The sequence below is a fragment of the Notolabrus celidotus genome, chromosome 2 (genome assembly GCF_009762535.1).
Source record: "Notolabrus celidotus isolate fNotCel1 chromosome 2, fNotCel1.pri, whole genome shotgun sequence".
Classification (NCBI taxonomy): Eukaryota; Metazoa; Chordata; class Actinopteri; order Labriformes; family Labridae; genus Notolabrus; species Notolabrus celidotus.
Window position 1 is genome coordinate 16,890,988 of NC_048273.1, and position 19,237 is coordinate 16,910,224.

At 43.0% G+C, this 19,237-nt stretch overlaps 1 protein-coding gene across 2 annotated transcripts in view; it reads right to left on the bottom strand.

Annotated features, from left to right (window-relative positions):
- The window catches only part of tle5 (TLE family member 5, transcriptional modulator), a 58,088-nt gene that overhangs the window by 7,089 nt on the left and 31,762 nt on the right, over nucleotides 1–19,237 (bottom strand). For both annotated transcript variants that reach the window (XM_034710403.1, XM_034710393.1), the window contains exons 3-4: nucleotides 17,211–17,274; nucleotides 10,953–10,997 (exon numbers count right to left, since the gene is read on the bottom strand). In XM_034710403.1, coding sequence (XP_034566294.1) covers nucleotides 10,953–10,997; nucleotides 17,211–17,274 — 109 coding nt within the window. The remainder of the gene's footprint in view (nucleotides 1–10,952; nucleotides 10,998–17,210; nucleotides 17,275–19,237) is intronic.

Consider the following 19,237-nt stretch of genomic DNA (forward strand, 5'->3'; position numbering starts at 1 on the left):
AAAAAACGTTATCTCAAGACGCTTTTACAAACATAGCAGGTCTAGACCGTACTCTATGTTCAATTATTAACAAAGACCCAACACCAAGACAGGACAAGATCCAGTCCCCTCTTACTGACAGGACTCAGTCTGATCTCATCTTAATCCACAATGAGCATTGCACCCATAGACTGTATAAAATATGGACGTAGTATCCGTGATGTCACCCATCTGTTCCTGAGAGCTGTTTTGAAGCAAATCGATGGCAGCAGCCATATTGGTAATGCGGAACTCAACTAGGCAGAGTGTGACGTAGTGTGAGCCTCTTAGCCAATGGCTGTGTGTTCCCGACCGGGAGTCACGTCAGTCATGTCCTTATTTGGGCAAAACTCGTAATCTTAATATCTTCTTAACCGTCACGTTAGAAAAAAATTCACCCCCCGTACAGTGTGTGCCATTAGAGAGATTAGCTTTGTAGGGCCAAGCCGTTTTTTGAACCAGGCTGTAAACATGTTTATTAATGCTGCAAAGATCGTCTTTTTCCCATTCATATCTATGTGGTTTCCGGTGTTTCTGCAGCCAGCCTCAAGCGGATTTTCGATGTATTGCAGCTTATAGCACTTCCGCATTGGCTTCATCATTTGAGACCGGAGTTTGCCGCTTGATTGCACCTCGCTAGGGGAGTAACGATTCATCTACTACACTGATGTATCGATTTATATTCCTATGATCCGACTACATCGATCTGTGCTCTGCAAGTTGGCCTTCCAGACGACATATATCGATGAAACGTTGTTTTAAAAGGTAATAAACCGATTGTATCGATACTAGGAAATAACGCATTGGATTTAAGCACGGCAGACTTTATATGGATGTTTTTTTGTTGCACTTTTAATGATAAAGACGTTAAACGTTACTCAATTCAGGCTGCCTGTCAGTGACGCCATCGCAAAGCGCCAGCAGACAACAAAACATAGCATGGCGGAGCCGCCGAGCGAGGTATGATCAAGCCACCATTGCGGCCCAGCGTCTGGAAACACTTTGGCTTTTTCAAAGATGGAGATGTTCTAAATAAGTTGCTCACTGATTGTAGGTGATGTAAAGGTCAAGTAAAGTACCACGGCAACACCATGAATCTATCCAACAACCTACTAAGGCGCCATGGGATTTCACACAACGTTTATATCCATAATTCATTTATACCTGATTCCCTTACAAGAAACAACAGGAATCTAGGACTGTTCAGTATCAAAGTATTTATTTCACACTCACACTGATTGAATTTTTGGCTTAAAAGTTACTGAAGTGATTTCAGATCGTATTCTAAATGAACCAATATTGTCCTTTAATCGTGTCGGCAACCACGAATCATGATACGAATCGAATCCTTGGTAAAAAAGAATCGTTACACCCCTACACCTCGCAGTATTCAGCTAGTTACAGCAGCAAGGAAAAAACCTTTCCTTTAAACAGGCAGAAACCTCGAGCAGAACCAGATTCATTTTGGACAGCCATCTGCCTCCACCAAGTTGGGGTTGGAAAGAGGGATAGAGGAGAATAAGATAGAGAGAGAGTGAGAGAGAGAGAGAGAGAGAGAGAGAGAGAGCGATGATAGTGATGAGACAATTTATGTGCTAACTCCATGCACAATCAGGAAAAAAAGCCCTGAAGTTGGGGAATCGACTCATGGCCCTGCTGTCACTGTGCGAGAGTGTGCAGTCGGCCTACCAAAATTGAATCTAATGTGCCAAAAAAGTATCTGACCATCAGAAGCAGCTGATCAGGCCAGGACCAGCCCCCTGTAGACTCCATGGCTGACACTCAACCTGACTTCAGAATAAGTCGTGCAACTCATACATCGGGTCAGGACAGACCTCTGTTCACACGGTGCATGCAAAACCTGAGAGGGAGTGTGTGGTTCAATCTCTCACTCATTGGTATGAGAAACATCTACGATGACCTTCCCAAACACACACACATCTCCTCTCTCCCACTCACACACCAGACATATCAAACTCCCTTTAGTCCTCTCATTAATCGAGTTTCTTCTGCTTAATACTCATCCAAACTTCTGGACGCATACACAACCCAACACACGTATACACACACAGGGTAGCAATCACCCACACAAGCGCACACGGACACACACACACACACACACACACACACTTTTTCCTCTTCCTCATCGCTTCCCTATCTTTCTCACATACAGGTCTATTATCACATTTGGTTGGTAATCATCCAGTCCGTCTGAGATATGCAAAGCAGCAGTAATTGTGTTAGAGTGTAATTCGTGGCACGATGAGGAGCGTGGGGCCCTCTAACAGTCATTAGGCATGCAGAGCACAGCTACCCATCAAGCGCTTCACTCCTATCTGCTCATCATTACACACACACACACTCCCTGACATCTCTAAAATGTCTCTCTAAAATGTCTCTGCGGGACTCGCTCCATGCTAACTACGGCTCTTCCTCTTTTCAGTGCCCTTTATGATGTCTTTTTTCTAACCCAGCGTCAGTCTCTTCCTTTATCTGCGCTCTCTATTATCCTCCTCTCACTGTCTCTCTCTCTGCTCTTTTCTATCTAAACGCTGTTTTCTCTCTTTTGTCCTGCCTTTACATTTCACTCTGCTTCTTCCAAGCTTTTCACAAGTGCTACAGGAAGAAACATTTGATGAAAAGGGTGTTTTATATGTGCAAATAAAACACACATTATAGATGACTGGACAATTACATCAAAGCTGCATTCACAGCTGTTGAGGATGTCTTTGCAGCTTTTTTGCCAAATGAAGTAAGTAAAAAGGGAATAAAACACAAACAAAATGTGCTCAAGTTGATTTAAAATGTGCTTCAAGGAAGCATGGACAGCAGCCTAAGCAAACCCAACACAGACTTCCTCAGTGTGTCCTGCTTTTGTCCCAGAGTGAGTGTCTTGTGTGGCTGCTTCCTGCCAGGAGCACAACAGGACATGATACTCGAGCATTGTTTTTTTTTTAAACACTAAAAAAAGATTGAAAACACTAAAAATAAAAACACTCCCTTCCCGTCACTTTCATATGAAAGAAGACAGTTTGAATCACATCACAGTAACAAACTGTAACCATCATAGAATCTGAGATGCAGAAGAAGAAAGAGTACATTTTTCAAGTATTTTCTTTAAGTTTGAATACAATCTGTACTTTTTTTTATTTGGTATTTTTTGAGGCTTTTTTTGCCTTTGTGAGGAGAGAAAAATCAGTGGATAGAGTTGGAAACTGGGTAGTGAGATTGGGGAATGACAAGCGTCAAGGGGAGCCTCTGTTCATTGGGCGCCTGATTTAAAAAGGCTTCACCAACCTGTACTTACTATATATTTTGAAAGCAATATATATAGTAACCATAGACTGTATAAAATATGGACGTAGTATCCGTGACGTCACCCATCTGTTCCTAAGAGCTGTTTTGAAGCAAATCGACGGCAGCAGCCATATTGGTAATGCGGAACTCAACGAGGCAGAGTGTGACGTAGTGTGAGTCTCTTAAGGCTGATTTATACTTCTGCGTTGAATCGACGGCGTAGCCTACGCCGTAGGTCCGCGTAGCTCCCGTACCTACGCAGAGGCCTACGCACGTAGCTGACGTGCACCTCCTCCAAAATGTAACTATGCGTAGAGCCGACGCGGACCAATCACAACCTCTGTGATTGGTCCGCTCGACGGCTTTGTCTTTCCCGCATTCACAGCACTTCCGGGATCCCGGACATCGGCCACACATCGGCCGTGTATTTCATCTCCTCCTCTCTATTCTTCATGTAATCATGTCTGTATGATAAACAGCAACATGTATCAGCTGTAGATTAACATAACACGCTCTGAATCGATGTGGAAAAGTAAACAGAGATCGTAGCGGGACCAGAAGCAGGCGACCGGCTATCAGAGAGACCGCACTGCCCTCAAGCGTTTCGGAGGAGAATTGCTGCGCGACACGGACACATCGACGCACAAGTATGTGGGGCTCATGTCCGTGTCAGCCCCTGCTGCGTAGGGGCGACGCAGAAGTATAAATCAGCCTTTAGCCAATGGCTGTGTGTTCCCGACCGGGAGTCACGTCAGTCATGTCCTTATTTGGGCAAAACTCATAATCTTAATATCTTCTTAACCATCACGTTAGAAAAAAATTCACCCCCCGTACAGTGTGTGCCATTAGAGAGATTAGCGTTGTAGGGCGAAGCCGTTTTTTGAACCAGGCTGTAAACATGTTTATTAATGCTGCAAAGATCGTCTTTTTCCCATTCATATCTATGTGGTTTCCGGTGTTTCTGCAGCCAGCCTCAAGTGGATTTTCGATGTATTGCATTTTATATCACTTCCGCATTGGCTTCATCGTTTGAGACTGGAGTTTGCCGCTTGAAAGTAACATGTACAGGTTACATCATCAAAGATACATCATTCAAAAAGATACATCCTGCTTAAAACTTGGATGATGCTCTCCCTGAGACAATCATAACAAAACGCACAACCAGGGCAAATTTGGCCAACTTCACATTTGACATGGTAAGTAAACCTAACCTCTGTTCACAGGGAACAAGTGAAAAGTTAATTGTGCAGCAATTAAACCCACATTAAATAAAATGGTTTACTCTTTGACAGTAAATGTGCCTAAATTAGTCAGCTACATGTACCTTACAGACTGCTGCTTAAATTCAAATTTAACTTGAAACATGAGCCCAACGTGTGCAGCAGCCAATTATTTTATCGGCGTGTTGGCCGATATCCGATAGTTCATTTTAAAACCAATATCGGCCGATACCGATAATGTGCCGATAATATCGTGCATCCCTACTTATATACATTTTTATATTTCTGCCCCATTATATCAAAAGGAATTATTCTAAATTTAGCACACTGCATGGCTGTGACAACTATCACCACAGGTAACTTTCCCATTTGACATACTGTATTTACCAGAATACACTGAATTGAAATGCAGATAATGCATCAATTATTTGCATGCATTAAGTTATATCTGGGGGTATGGCTTTGTTCTGGGAGCTCCCTACCCTTCTACCTGCATATGTGGAATGCCAAAGGTGGGGAGAGCACACCTCTCCTCTCTTTCATGTATATACATGAACATCCACAGGCAGGGTAGCAGCAGCAGCAGCAGCAGCAAAGACTGAACAGAGCAGTCATCACTGTCAATACATATGACAGTTTGTATTATTTAGACACACAAAAGGAACACCTACGCTATATTTAATGGCAGAAACACACAGATACGTAAGTTATAGTAAAGACCGACACAAATTCACCACTAATTGTAGGAGGGAGAACAATAGACAGACAAAGAGAACCCAGCAACAATATAACTTCTTCAATGTATTTCCAGTACAATCTACATCTCAACCTTGCTTCTCCTCACAGAAGACAAAACAGAGAAAACAGAAAGAGAAAGAGGAGAGACAAGAGGGAACAGACAGAGTGGAGAGGTATATTTTGAACTGAGGAGGACAGAGTGATCAAGAGGGAGCAATTGAATGTGTGAGGGTGAGAGGGAGGGAGAAAGAAAGAAAGATAGAGAGGGAAATAGAGACAGAGGTGGGGATGGGGAGGAGGAGGAGGAGGGGACTGGCGCTACACAATGGGCCTAGACATGAATGCTCCTCGACACTCGTTTCCACACATCCCCTTCAATTTCAACTCTCTAATAGAACTAGCGACTCTCCGCACCCACTCAGCTCACAAAGAAAGAGCGCACACACACACACACACACACACACACACACACACACACACACACACACACACACACACACACACACACACACACACACACACACACACACACACACACACACACACACACACACACACACACACACACACACACTATCCAAACATATGGGCTGATTAGTCTGGTACACGTGCACAAATGTTCCAGGAGGCAGTCTTGATCCAAACACACACACACAGACACACACAGACACACACCCCAGACAAACAAATGTGTGTAAGCATGCAGGTACACATGCATACACGCATTAATACACACCCACACACATGTAGCACGCACACAAACACTTATACACACCCACGGATGACCAAATGCGCGCCAGCATCCACGCGTGCACACATACACACACGTGCATGAACACACACAGAACTGCAAACTCCCAAAATGAAAGTACATGAGCATCCATTACACACACACATAGATTTCGTGACAAACACATATGAATCAAAACACACACCCACTGAAACGTGCAACTGCAATCGTGACTGTAGATTTCATCCCTGTCAGATAAAGGAAAGGGTCGAGATGAGTGGCACGCGTACGGCTCAGCATCGCTGTATCCTTGCTTTCCTGCAATAGATTGTGTGTGTGTGTGTGTGTGTGTGTGTGTGTGTGTGTGTGTGTGTGTGAGTGTGTGTGTGTCCGGATGCAGTGTTTCCCCAACCTCAGAGTTTGTGTGGGTACATACATGTGAAGGTCTTTAAATCATGGAAGCTGCTACTTCTCTGTGTGTGTGTGTATGTGTGTGCGTGTCCATTTGTCAAAGCATACTCGCTTCTCCCAATATGACCGTCAGTGTGCACCGTCAATCATAAGACAGTGTGTGCGTGTGTGTGATTGTGTGTGGGTTTGTGCGTGTGTGTGTGGACGGCCAGCGCCAGACGAGGTCACTGATAAGGGCCGGCCCTTTAGAGGCCCATCGCTCTCTCCCTCCTACAGGCTGAGCATAAATTACTCCCCCAGCTTCAGCCACACTAACTGATGTATGGATATCACTCTCTCACTCTCTCACTCTCTCACTCCCTCCCTCCCTCCCTCTCTCTCTCTCTCTCCCTTTCCAGCCCTGAACGCCAGCTTCCTTTTTCTTTTCATTTTCAAAATGGCCAACTGATTCTGACAGCACCATCTTTGCTGGGTTAAATATCTGACTGCAGCTACGATTTCTAGCTTTGTTGCAGTTACAAAATCATTACTATGCATTTGCAGCCATGTAAATTATCTTATTACAATATGTGGAATGAGTGAGTTACATTAGAACTCCTACTTAGTGCTTTTTTCACAATTTTTGCTCTATCCAATGGTGTGTGGCCAATCTCACGATAGAGTTTATGAAGCATAGCACAGCAGAGTGCAGCCCCAGGAAGCTGAATTCACATGATCACAGGGGAACAGCAAGATCTCATATGTATGACAACGTATATGCAGACTTACAAGATGTCATTCAGCCTTTCTGAAGTCAGTCTGATGCTTATTTGGATATCCCCCTGTACTTTTTGTGCATCTACCATAGCTGAGTATGATACAAAGTTAAAATGTTCCTTTTTTCCAGGTTTAGTTGTATTTAATGTTTATAATTATCTCACACTTTGCTGTTGTGTAACCTACAGACAAAGTTAATGGTAAAAGTCAATCTGATCGACATGGATCAAGGATTTATGTATGTTTTTAGTTGTTTCAAAATACCCAGTGGGCATGGATCAGCTCTGGAGGATGCGGCTCATATGATATGCAGCGCCCACATGTGCAGTGGAATCGCAGGGTAAGAGTTCTTCACAGTGGCACTTTATCCCAGTGATTGAATAGTCTGCCCCATGTACAGGAGACACAGTCCTTCTTGTGGCAGCCTACGTCTCTAACCCTTGGCCCCTTTGCTGCATGGCTACCCCGCTCTCTTTTCCCTGTTCATGAATCTATACACTTAGGGCCCTATGATGAACGTGGGTTCATGGAATCGCGGAATTAGCCAATAAAAACGGAATCTACTGTTAAAAGTGGAATATTGCGGAAATTGACATGATGTGACTGAAAAGCTGTCATCATTAGTAGAAGGAACGTTTGTCTGGGGAAATGTTTCCGGGGAACGCTCATTCGTGGCATCACCCGTGCATCTCCTCACAAACACTCACCCACCCCCTCCCGAAATAAACAACATGTCAAAGCGGTAAGGGTGGGAATTGATAAGATTTTATCAATGTCAATGTCATTGTCGATTCTGCTGATCAATCCAATTCCTTATCAATTCTCCTAACGATTCGTGAGTATTTTTTTGAGGGGGAAAAAGTAGTCTACACAGTCCTACGCACCAAAAGGAACTATTTTAATTTTTCTGTAATTATGTCTGCACAAGACTGAACAGCAACATATTCAACTTGAATATACTGAACAATAGGTTGACCTCGGTACCTCATTTTCAGCCACGTGAGTCCGGACGTGGCCCCTCGAGCCTGAGGGAACGCGTCCAAACTCTGAAAGGGGAGAGGTAGTCGGGGGTACGCTTCTCCGACGCAAACATGTTCCCATGGAACCCTTCTCCACTTTGGCCCAATGTGAACCCCAAGCTTGGAGGCCGACTCGACAAATGCTTCAGCATATTTGAGGTATTTGCATCTTTACATGAGATGACAGCGTTGCACTGATTGCACATAGCATTGTTCTCATCTCTTTTACTAAAATAGAGCCACGCTTTAGACCGCTTCTTCTTCTCCATGTGTACTCGTGGTTGAAGGAGTTCTGTTTCGCAGAGTGTGTGACTTAATGCAAGGTACCGCGACGTGACGTCGTGCTGGGAAATGAATCGTTAAGAAGAATCGATAACATTTGAGGTGTACAATTTCGATGGAATTGATCAATTGGAACCGGTTCTAAGTCGGATCCGGTTTTCGAATCCCACCCCTACAAAGCGGCCACCAGAAACTGTCAGCAAAAAAACTATGAAACTCGTCTCTTACTCCAAAATACAGAGCTGAACAGTTCCAAATGACTTCTATGTGTCAGGTGACATGCTTTTATGCAAATTCTGCCAACATACTGTTGACTGGAAACTTAAAAATACGTGATGACCATGGACATTTTATTCATTGACACAAAAAGCACACACTATATGGTGGTAAAATAAGTGTAAAAGGTAAAAAACAGAATTCTAAAAATTTGAAATGGAAAAAACGGAATTTGGAAAAACATAAAATGGATTTCATATGGCCCTATACACTGTCCCGTCTTCTCAACAAAGATACGAAAAGCCTAAAAACCAACCATAAAAAAAGAAAAGAGATAATATTTTCATTTAAACTCTACATATAGACTTTAGTATTGCGAATTAGTGGGTAACAATGTCTGATACTGGCTCATGTTTGCTTTAATTGCATTTTAAACTTGAGCAAAGCTCAGTTCTTCTTTGTGCATATCACTAATATGCACAGGCAGATGCTCAGGTAGTGGTTTTTAACAACTTTTATGTGCACACTGTGTCAGGGCCCCAATATGATAAGATATTAAAACGTGTCCGAACCATGCCTGCTCATACCAGCAATACACGCCCTGCATCATGTAACAACTCACTTCATAGGATTTGAGGATTCATCAAAATAAAATGATATGATGAAATGTTTGAGGTAAATTTGCAAACTATAAAGTCGTAAGTCTGCCAATGTTACCGTGCACACATATTGTGATGTCAATGTTGAAAGAGTTTATTTTAGAACACTAGTGCAGAGTACACAGAGTGAACTTTAACTGATATTAAAACAGCAGAACAAACTAAGCCCCCTGCGTCTGGATTTTGAACACAGCCTCAGGTGGCATCATTCAAATGTCTCTCAACACTCCCAAAGTGATGGGAGATTATCTCTGCAATTCACACCTGCCAATCAGTGAGCTGCAGGTGTACAGCTGTGGAATGAGGTTGGGAATGCACAGCTGTGTCTGCATGAGCAGAGTAACAAAGCGAGAGGAGTTACTTTGAACGCTCAAGGTTCTGCAGGAAAAGGTCTTCCTTTTGTGCGTGTTCATAGATGATGAGGGCTGACTGACAGCTGGAACACCTCCAAGGCTTATAAGACCATGAAAAGCTCCCTTAGTGAATCATCAGCACGAACAACAACCAAGTGTGATGAGGGACTGTGATGAAGGACAGATAGACCTTGTCATTGTCCAATCACAAAGAGTCAAAAATAACAACTTTCTGCCTTTTCCAGGTTTCTATTGAAAGTTGGAACGAATAAGTTGTGATGTTTTATTCATGATTATTGCACTGCTATGTTGTCAATAATCCAAAGCAATAGTCTGTTATTTCCGGACAGCAAACCACTGCTTTGTTTACAGCTTTAATACAACTGTAATCATATCAATTTTTCTGAAAGACGTTCAGTAAGTGTGTGCTCGGAGGAAAACCAAGCAAAGAGACGACAACAGCAGAGAAAAGGCAGGAGAGGTGGAAGACAGAATCTGTTGGCTGTGACTGAGAAATCTACTGAAGATGGAGCATGAAGTAAACACTAAACAGAGCACGCTATGTGGTATAGCCGTGTAAAGAAAGTGTGGCCAACTCTGACAGTGAGAGTGAGTTGTGACTGTTGCAGCCTTTTAAAAAAATCTTCAATCGTTTTAAATCAATCAAATCATTCCCTTTTCAATATCTGGTGTAAAATATTATTATATAACTCTTTCAGGGTGAGACAAGACCCCACCTTCAGACTCCTGCTTATCCTGTTGGGGTCTACTCTGCTGTAACAATCTTCATTATACATCTTCCGTTACTTGTGGCACAAAATAATGCTCTGAAATAGCTGCAGCTCTTCTCTGTGGCTCTTTCTTAATACCACATCAAAGAGAACATAGCTCAGTGCATGACTAATGGTCAGGTGCGTGGGTATAAAAAAGCAAGGCTTACAAAGACCTGCAGAAGTCCTGCTCACCATGACTTATTTCTGGGTTTTCCCTGGCAACAGGATCAGGTGACCTGTAGCATAACTTAGAGACACTTGCAATAACATAACCCTGGTGTGTTGAATATTTAACATGTTGCTTCCTGAACCTAAACAGAATTTAAATCAAAGGCATATCAGAGCAGAAGAACATGCAGCTTTATTTCATTTGACTGCTTAGTCTAGTCAAACACTATATCCTGTTATAAAGACTACAGACCAACTGCCTTTCACACAGATGCCTTCAGTAGTGTTTGTCTGAAAAATAGGTTAACTCACCTGTTTGTGCATCTCAATATTGAGCCCGTAGGACATCTCATAGTACTGGAAAAGAAGCAAGAGGGAGACAAAGAAAAATATTTCAAAACACAGGAATCAGCTCTGTGCTCACAGAGTGTGTGAGTTACACATTTGGATCAGAATGATTTAGTAATTGCACAGCCCTGTTAATTATTACAACTAATGTGTGTCTTAATTAGTGTTTTTAAAAAACACACTATGATGTCTTAGATGACAAAAAAGCAGTCATATCTCCCAGAGCGCCTTATTGGATCAGCAGTAGAGAACACTGCTTTGGCACACTGGAATACAAAAATGAGAACATATGAAGCTGAAAATCTAAGGAATGAAATCCCAGGTTGAATCCTAGGTTTGAAATAAGATTGCCAAAAGGACCTTCAGCCCAGCATGACACAAATCTGACATCTTAATGGCTCCCAAGTTCTTAGATTTTGATCCACCAACACATTTCCACCACAAACACGCCTGCATGCATGCACACAAAGAGAAGAGGAAGCGTGCGGTTACAAAGAGCAAAAGGAACAGAGAGAAAAGGAGAGACAGTAGAGAAAGAGTCTCTGTTGTTAGTGAGCGGTGTGTGTGTGTGTGCGTGTGTGTGTGTGTGTGTGTGTGTGTGTGTGTGTGTGTTCAGTGTTAATGAGAGGGCCACCCTCTAGGCGTCAACCCTGTTAATCACCCACTCTGTCTGCAGGGGGACTGGCTCTGTCACTGGAAAACAAACAACACACAGATCCCTCACGCAGAAATGTGCACACACACACACACACACACACACACACACACACACACACACACACACACACACACAGACGCATACACATACACGCATACACATACGCTCACACACACACACACACACACACACACACACACACACACACACACACACACACACACACACACACACACGCATGCACTCCCATGCACACACACCACAACACCGACGCACACACACACACATACTGTCTCTTGCTTTGTTGCACTTGCACACACACATCATTGTTGTTTTCTGTAGAAGCTCATACTGACACTGCCTTCTAAGTGAATGCATGTGCACGAACAGACACACATACACTCACACTCACACTCACACACACACACACACACACACACACACACACACACACACACAAACACACACACACACACACACACACACACCTTTTTCTGTAGCTGCGGAAGCTCCCTAAAGTAATTACAGCGCTGGGGAAATGGAGGTGCCGCCGCTGGCCGGGAGAGTGGGGCAACCTGATATGCTATTAGAGGAGTGTGTGAGTGTGTGCGTGTGTCTGTGAGTGTCTGCGTGAGCTTGTGTGTGAGTATGTATGTGTGTGAGTGTTGGGGGGGGTTGGGGGAATACAAGGCTGGGCCTGCCACGGATAGAGTGGAAGTGCAATTGAAAGCCTGTGCCGGTACTGTAGGTGCACAGTGTGAATGTGTGTGTGTGTGTGTGTGTGTGTGTTTGGGCATTTCTGCATGTATGTGAAAAAATTATGTGTGTGTAAGAGTGGGCAAGTGGAGAAGGAGCCATAAGCCATATTGCAATGATGGTTCAATTTCATTGCAACATCTGGGTTGAATTTGAAGGTTTCAATTGAGGAAATCCATTTTTATTCTAGATGGAAATATTAAGATTCGATGCTTAGTCTAGAGGCAATTAACAATCTACTCAAATAGAGTAAATGCTGGTTTACACACATCAGTTAAAGAATAACACCGAAACTAGGAGTACCACAAAAGGAAGCAAACAAACAAAGAAAGCCAGAGTGAAAAACACAGAACAAGGTCTCATTTTTGAGAATCAGAAGTCAGATAATTGTTGATTCATTTGCATTGCATCCACCAAACTTGACAATCCAACTGCTCACTACAGAGAGGTTCAATTAGTAAAAAAAAAAGCTGCGCGTTGTCACTCCTCTAAAAGACAAATCAGATCACCTTCAATTAAAAATCATTCAACACTTCGTATTTTTGTTATGCTCTGCGCTCTGGCAGATTTTGAGATAGCCTTGTTTGAACTGGCCAGTCCTTCCTTCACTTTGGGTTGACGGCCATTGTGTTTTATAAGTTACATAAAGATGCAGACCAGTGCAGCAGCAATCATTAGCTCTTAAGAACAAAGGCTGAACTTCTGCAGCATTCAAAGAGAACAAAGAGTACATACAGCTGACAGGAAAAATAACACTTTATACCCCAGATGTCATTGAGAGTTTTAGCAGCTGTTTTAATTACAGGAGCAGCATAGTGAGCTGCAACTCTTGATGTCTCAATTCATAAAAGTGCGTCAAAAGATTGTTAACATGAAAATGCTTTATCTTGTATTTTTGACTGTAGTAATAATGGACGTAGTGTCCGTGATGTCACCCATCTGTTTCTGAAGCACTGTTTTGAAGCCAATCGTCGGCGGTAGCCATACCGGAAATGCTGAACTCAACCTAAGTGCAGTCGAGCTAGTGTGAGGTAAAGAGGCGGGCTTTCAGCCTCCTAGCCAACAGCTAGTGTTTCCGCCTGTCAGTCAAGTCAGCTGTGCCTCTCATAATGAAAAACCTGTATTCTTAATATCTTCAAAATTGCCGCATTATGAAAAAATTCACCCCCCCTTCAGTGTGTGCCGATCGAGAAATGAGCTATCCAGACTACACTCGTCTTTTGTACCAGGCTGTAAACATGTTTATTTCTGCTGTAAAGATCGTCTTTTTTGAATTGGTGTGTATGTGGTTTCCGGTAATTCTGGAGCCAGCCTCAAGCAGACACTTGATGAACTGCAGTTTTTAACACTTCTGCATTAGCTTCAATTCTCGCGGCCGGAGGTTGCCGATTGGCTGCAACTCCTGATGTCCTAATTCATAAAAGTGCGTCAGAAGAACCCTGATTGTTGACATGAAAATGCTTTATCTTTTATTTTTACTCTAGCTGACTTTGTGCTACTTTTGGAGAGGATGAGTAGGTGATTCTTTAAGGCTGATAAATGACAGTACTCATAACAATGGTGAAAAGCTATCTCTAAAGCATCTCTGGTATGACCCTGGGAAGACTTGATGTTGAATAACTAAGGCTTTACATTTCTTTTTTAGTGCTGTGCTTGAACACATGCACCTCCATAATATGTGTGCCTTTTGTCTGCATATTACTGGACTGGAAACAAAGCCTAGAAAATAAAGAAACATTCCTTATCGTGAGTAGTTTCAGGAAAAAAAATATTTACAGGTGCAGGTCACAGAGGTGCTCTATAAATATAAGCCACTAATGAGAACCCTTCATCAACTGCTCTTTTCTTTGTGATGATAAGGTCAGCCTGGAGGCTAACACACATCCTGTTGGACATGTGGTAATTAAGGAATATTATACTGGATAATTTGAGGTAGCTAATGCAAGTGTAAATCAAAGTAAAATGTTCATATAATAACTAATGTTTGAAGCAACACCTTAATATGGACATTTCTTCATTTCAAACACGTTTCATCTTTTTTATTTTTGACTATATCTCTTTGCATGTTTGGTTTTTCGTCACTGTGTGTTTTTGTGTGTGTACAGCTGCTTTCAGCCAGTGTCTGAGTGGTTGTGTGTGTGTGTTTGTGTGTGATTTGTAGGCACTCATGCCGGCCCGAAATAAACAGGGAGGACGAGTGTATGCGAGTTTGTGCGAATGTGTGTGCCTGCTGGCTGGCTGATGGTGGAGAGAGCAGTGCGGCGGCACAGATTAGATGAGATTAAAGCCAGTCAGAGGATCAATTAGAGGCAAAACATCAGACGGCTACACAGCCACGGCCAGCAACAATGAGATTAGCCCTGAGGTGGAGCAGAGAGCGGGCGGGTGAGTGTGTATGTGTGGAGAGATGGGTTGGACAGGGAGGAAATGAAAGGGGATGTGCAGAGAGGAGTAACACATATACAGTATTTCCTATAGAAACACAGAGATAAACAAAGACAGCGTCTAATAGTCTCAGTTATGGGTTTACAGATCTATATTGCTGGGTGGGCAGATTCACATAACAACTGTTAATACCATCTTCAGCTGTTCTGAACCAATTCACACATTTCAAATGCCTGTTCTTGAACCTAATTTATTACTTTCTTAGCTTTCACCACTACCTGCCAGAAAACATCTCTTAAAGCTTGAAAAAAAGTATGAAAAAGCAGAGTTTTCTGGCTAAGTACCCTGTAGCTGAGGTCTGATAAGACTTAGGCACACAACTACACTGATAAGTGCCAGAAATGATCACAGTTATGTTGAAAAGAGATGTCTGTAGAAAACAGCCCCAGGATTTGTTTGCCCATCCCTCCAATCAGACCTCTTGCTTCCTAGGGAGATTCTGAGACGTTTGAGACTTCCTTCAGGACTTTGTAATGAACTCAATGGCATCTGCTTTTGCTCCATAGGCATTATCATTTCTTGATTTAATCCAGTCAACTACTCGTATATTTTCTTTTGCTCAAACGGGGCCGGGTCACAGTGGCAGCAGGCCAGCAGGCCAGCAAGTTCAGCCAGACATCCCTCCCTTAAGAAATGTTTCTACCCCTCCAGTGGGGTTCTGAGGTGCTCCGAGGCGCTCCGAGGCCCTCCAGTGAGCTCTTGGGTCTACCCTGGGGTCTCCTTCCATTTGGACATGCCCAGAAAACCTCCAAAGGGAGGCGCACAAGAGGCATCCTAATAAGATGCCAGAAACACCTCAACTGACTCCTTTCAATCCACAGGAGTAGCAGCTCCCCTCTAAGCTTTGCCCCGGTTGTCAGAACTCCTTACCCTATCTCTCAGGCTGAGCCCACTCTCTCCGACCCCTTGTATCTGTGATCTCATTCTCTTGGTTTCTACCCAGAGCTCATGATCATAGGTGAAGGTTGGCACGTAGACGGACTGCTAAATCAAAAGCTTTGCCTCCGGGCTCAGCTCCCTCTTCACCATGACTCTGTGGTACAATGCCCGTATTACTGCAGATGCTGCACCAACCCACCTGTCAATAACATGATCTATTTTACCCTGACTCCTTAATGATATCCTGGGAACTTGAATTCCTGTTGGTTTAATGCTGATAAAATGTCATTTATAAAAACAGGGGCAGATGCTGTAGTTTCCTCATTTAAGGCCAAATTCCACCAGGTCCGTCTCGGATCTCGGATCCGTCACAGGATCTGATAGGTTTCTATTCTGGTCAATCTGTTAACCCCCACTGGATCCGCTCCGTTGCGTTCGGACTGCATCTCTGATCCAGCAGGTCAGAACGCAATGGATCAGATACGCAAGACTTCTATTTTTTCCGGATGCTGGAGCATGACGCATCAACTCAGCACAAAGCAGGAAGTCAGGCACCGAAACTAAATAAGAACCCAGTTAATTGTTTTAATAAAACACTCTGTGTTATCGTTGGATAGTTTTTAACTTAACTATGACAACAAAATGTCATTTAGAGCGGAGCCAGGCCTGGAGTCATCAAGTCAGAGGTTTTCAGAGGACGATAAAGACAACATGGATGAGGAGAAGACAAGGAGAATCCTTGATTCAGTGATTACCGCGGGAAAACCTTGGTCACATGACTCCAGCTGTCCGGCGGTCTTGCTCCGTGCTACGTTCTGAAAATGCAACCAGTGGGTGTTGACGGACGAGAGCGCACAGAGCCGGACCGCAGCAGATCAGAGACGGAGACCAGACACGGATCTGGTGGAAGTCCTGTGTTAGAGTGGAGTGGCTGAACACTTGTAATTTGAGTTTGTTGTATTTGAAAACACTTTTTATCTGACAAAAAAAACATGATTAAAGTGGTTATAATAAATTCAACTAAAGCAAGAGCCTGATGATACTGCTCCATTTTCTTCTGGTTCACCAAAGGTGAACTTCAACTGAAGATGTAATTTTTGAGATGTGTTAACACTTTGTTTTGTTTTCTTTCAAACAACTATTACTAATGAACAGCTTGTGTTTCCTACCCAGATGGTGTAGTGTTGAGTGGTGCTGCTACATTTCTAGATCTCAGCATTTTTGTTGTGGTGAACAATGTTTTGAGTCCATTGAACAGATGGCCAAACTTTTGAAAACAAGATCTGAGTTGTAATAACCCAGAATTGCCTTTAAGAGAACATTTTTCAAATGAGAGCCAAAGGAAGAGACTTTAAAAAGACAGACAGACAGACAGACAGACAGTAGTTGTTGAGAGGGAACAAGAAAATAAAAAAGTATTCACATAACACAAAACATATTAAACGTAACATCTGTCAAAGACGCACGTACACATCTTCACTTACCATGATATAATGGCGCTGCATCTCTGACTTCTCACTGGCCAACTTGTCACACTCAAGCTTCAAACTGTGAGCGAGAGAGGTGGAGAGAGAGAGGGAGAGAGAAGACGAACATTGAGTCAGATCTTGTTAGTCAGCTTGACAGTCCTCTTTCTAAAGTGCTGACACCATGTGACTTCTTCCCCCTTCATCATCATTACCTCCACTTTCACCAACGGCACTGTCATCACTTTCACCCCCACTTCAGCCCTCATCAGTGCCTCAACCTTCATCATCATCATCATCATCATCCACAGCATTTCCATTGTCATCATCCCTGCTACCATTACCATCTTTATCATCATCACTGCGGCAGCCATCAGGCTCACCTTTAGGTAGTCAGTGGCGGTGTTTGACAAGGTGTCGATTGATAGGAAAAGGCTGGAGTCATCCTGAACTACAGATATGCGCCAAAATGTCTGCCTCTTAAATCAGAGAGGAGGCAGTGCAGTGAAAAAATCTAAATATAGCGTCAGAGCTTTTCCCGTGACCCACTCCGTGAGACAGCTATTAGCCGAAATCATGTCAGTGTTGATGTCACGCAAGGCGACAGGACAAAGGAGGACGCGTCAACAAGTCACCCTGATAGTCAAATGGAAAAGACAGAGGGGATTAAAAAAAAGAAAAAGTACTCCCCTCCATGCGTTTGATTGAAGCAGCCAGTTACATCTTGTCGTCTCAGGAGGCATCATCCGATGTGAGGACTGGATAAGACTCAGATCAAATAAAGATATGCGCAGGCACACGGTGGATAGTTTCAGATTTAGGATAAGTCTGAAACCTGTTTGATGGTGTGTGTATATTTATGCTGGGATGTTCTTTGTCGGCTGTCTGCAGGAATGACAGCTCGATTACAGCACCGGCTGAATCTTCATTGCTGTTAGTCTTAACTGGCAGACTGAACACGGTGCTACACAGGAACAATAATGTCAGCATACATGCTTTTTCTACTATTTTCACAGCACCTGCAGTGTTATGAGTCTCTGGATTTTGAAGTTTGCTACTGATGGGCATTACTTCAATAAAACTAGAGATGGGGATTGAAACCTGGTTCTATTGAGGACCCGGTTCTGCATTTTTCAAAACCTGAAAAACAAACATTGATTATCTGACAAAGTTAGAGGACTAACACTTTTCCCATGTTGTCAACAGGAAGAGGTGAAATCATAAACTAAATGTGCCGGACTCCTTTTCGCAGATCTTTTCATGTGACATGACGTGGTTGTCCCTGTTGTTGCTCTTACTGTTCAGAATTAATAACAATGAAGAGGTTTTGACTAGGAATGGGAATTGATAAGATTTTATCAATGTCAATGCCATGGTTGATTCTGCTTATCAATCCAATTCTATATCAATTCTCCAAGCAATTCCTGAGTATTTTTTTGAGGGGAAAAAGAGTAGTTCTACAGTCTTCCGCAACAAAAGGAACCATTTTATTTTTTCCAAAATTATGTCTGCACAAGACTGAACATGAAAATATTCAACTTTAACATACTGAACAATAGGTTGACCTCATTCTTGACTGCGTGAGTCCAGATGTGGCCCCTCAATCCTGGATGAAAAGACTTTGATTTTGGAGAGGAGAAATGCTTCCTCCGGGGGTCATCGCGGAGGTATTTTACCCGCTCTCTGTGCCTGATTTTCGGCCGCATGAGTACGGACGAACCCCTGGAGCCCGGAGGAAAATACTTTGAATTTGGAGAGGAAAAGTGTTTTTTCTCTCCATTTTTCCTCGTTGGTGAACGAGTTTTCCTTCGCATAGTGTTTGACGTAATGCAACGTACTGCAACGTGACGTGACCTAACCTCGTGCTGGGAAATGAATTGTTAAGAAGAATCGATATATTTGAGGTGTACAATTCAGATGGAATTGTTCAACTGGAATCGGTTGTAAGTCGGATCCGGTTTTGCGATTCCCACCCCTAGTTTTATCCAATCAGAATCCGGACAAGGTAATGTTTCCTTATGATTCAGGGATAAAAAAAAATCTGA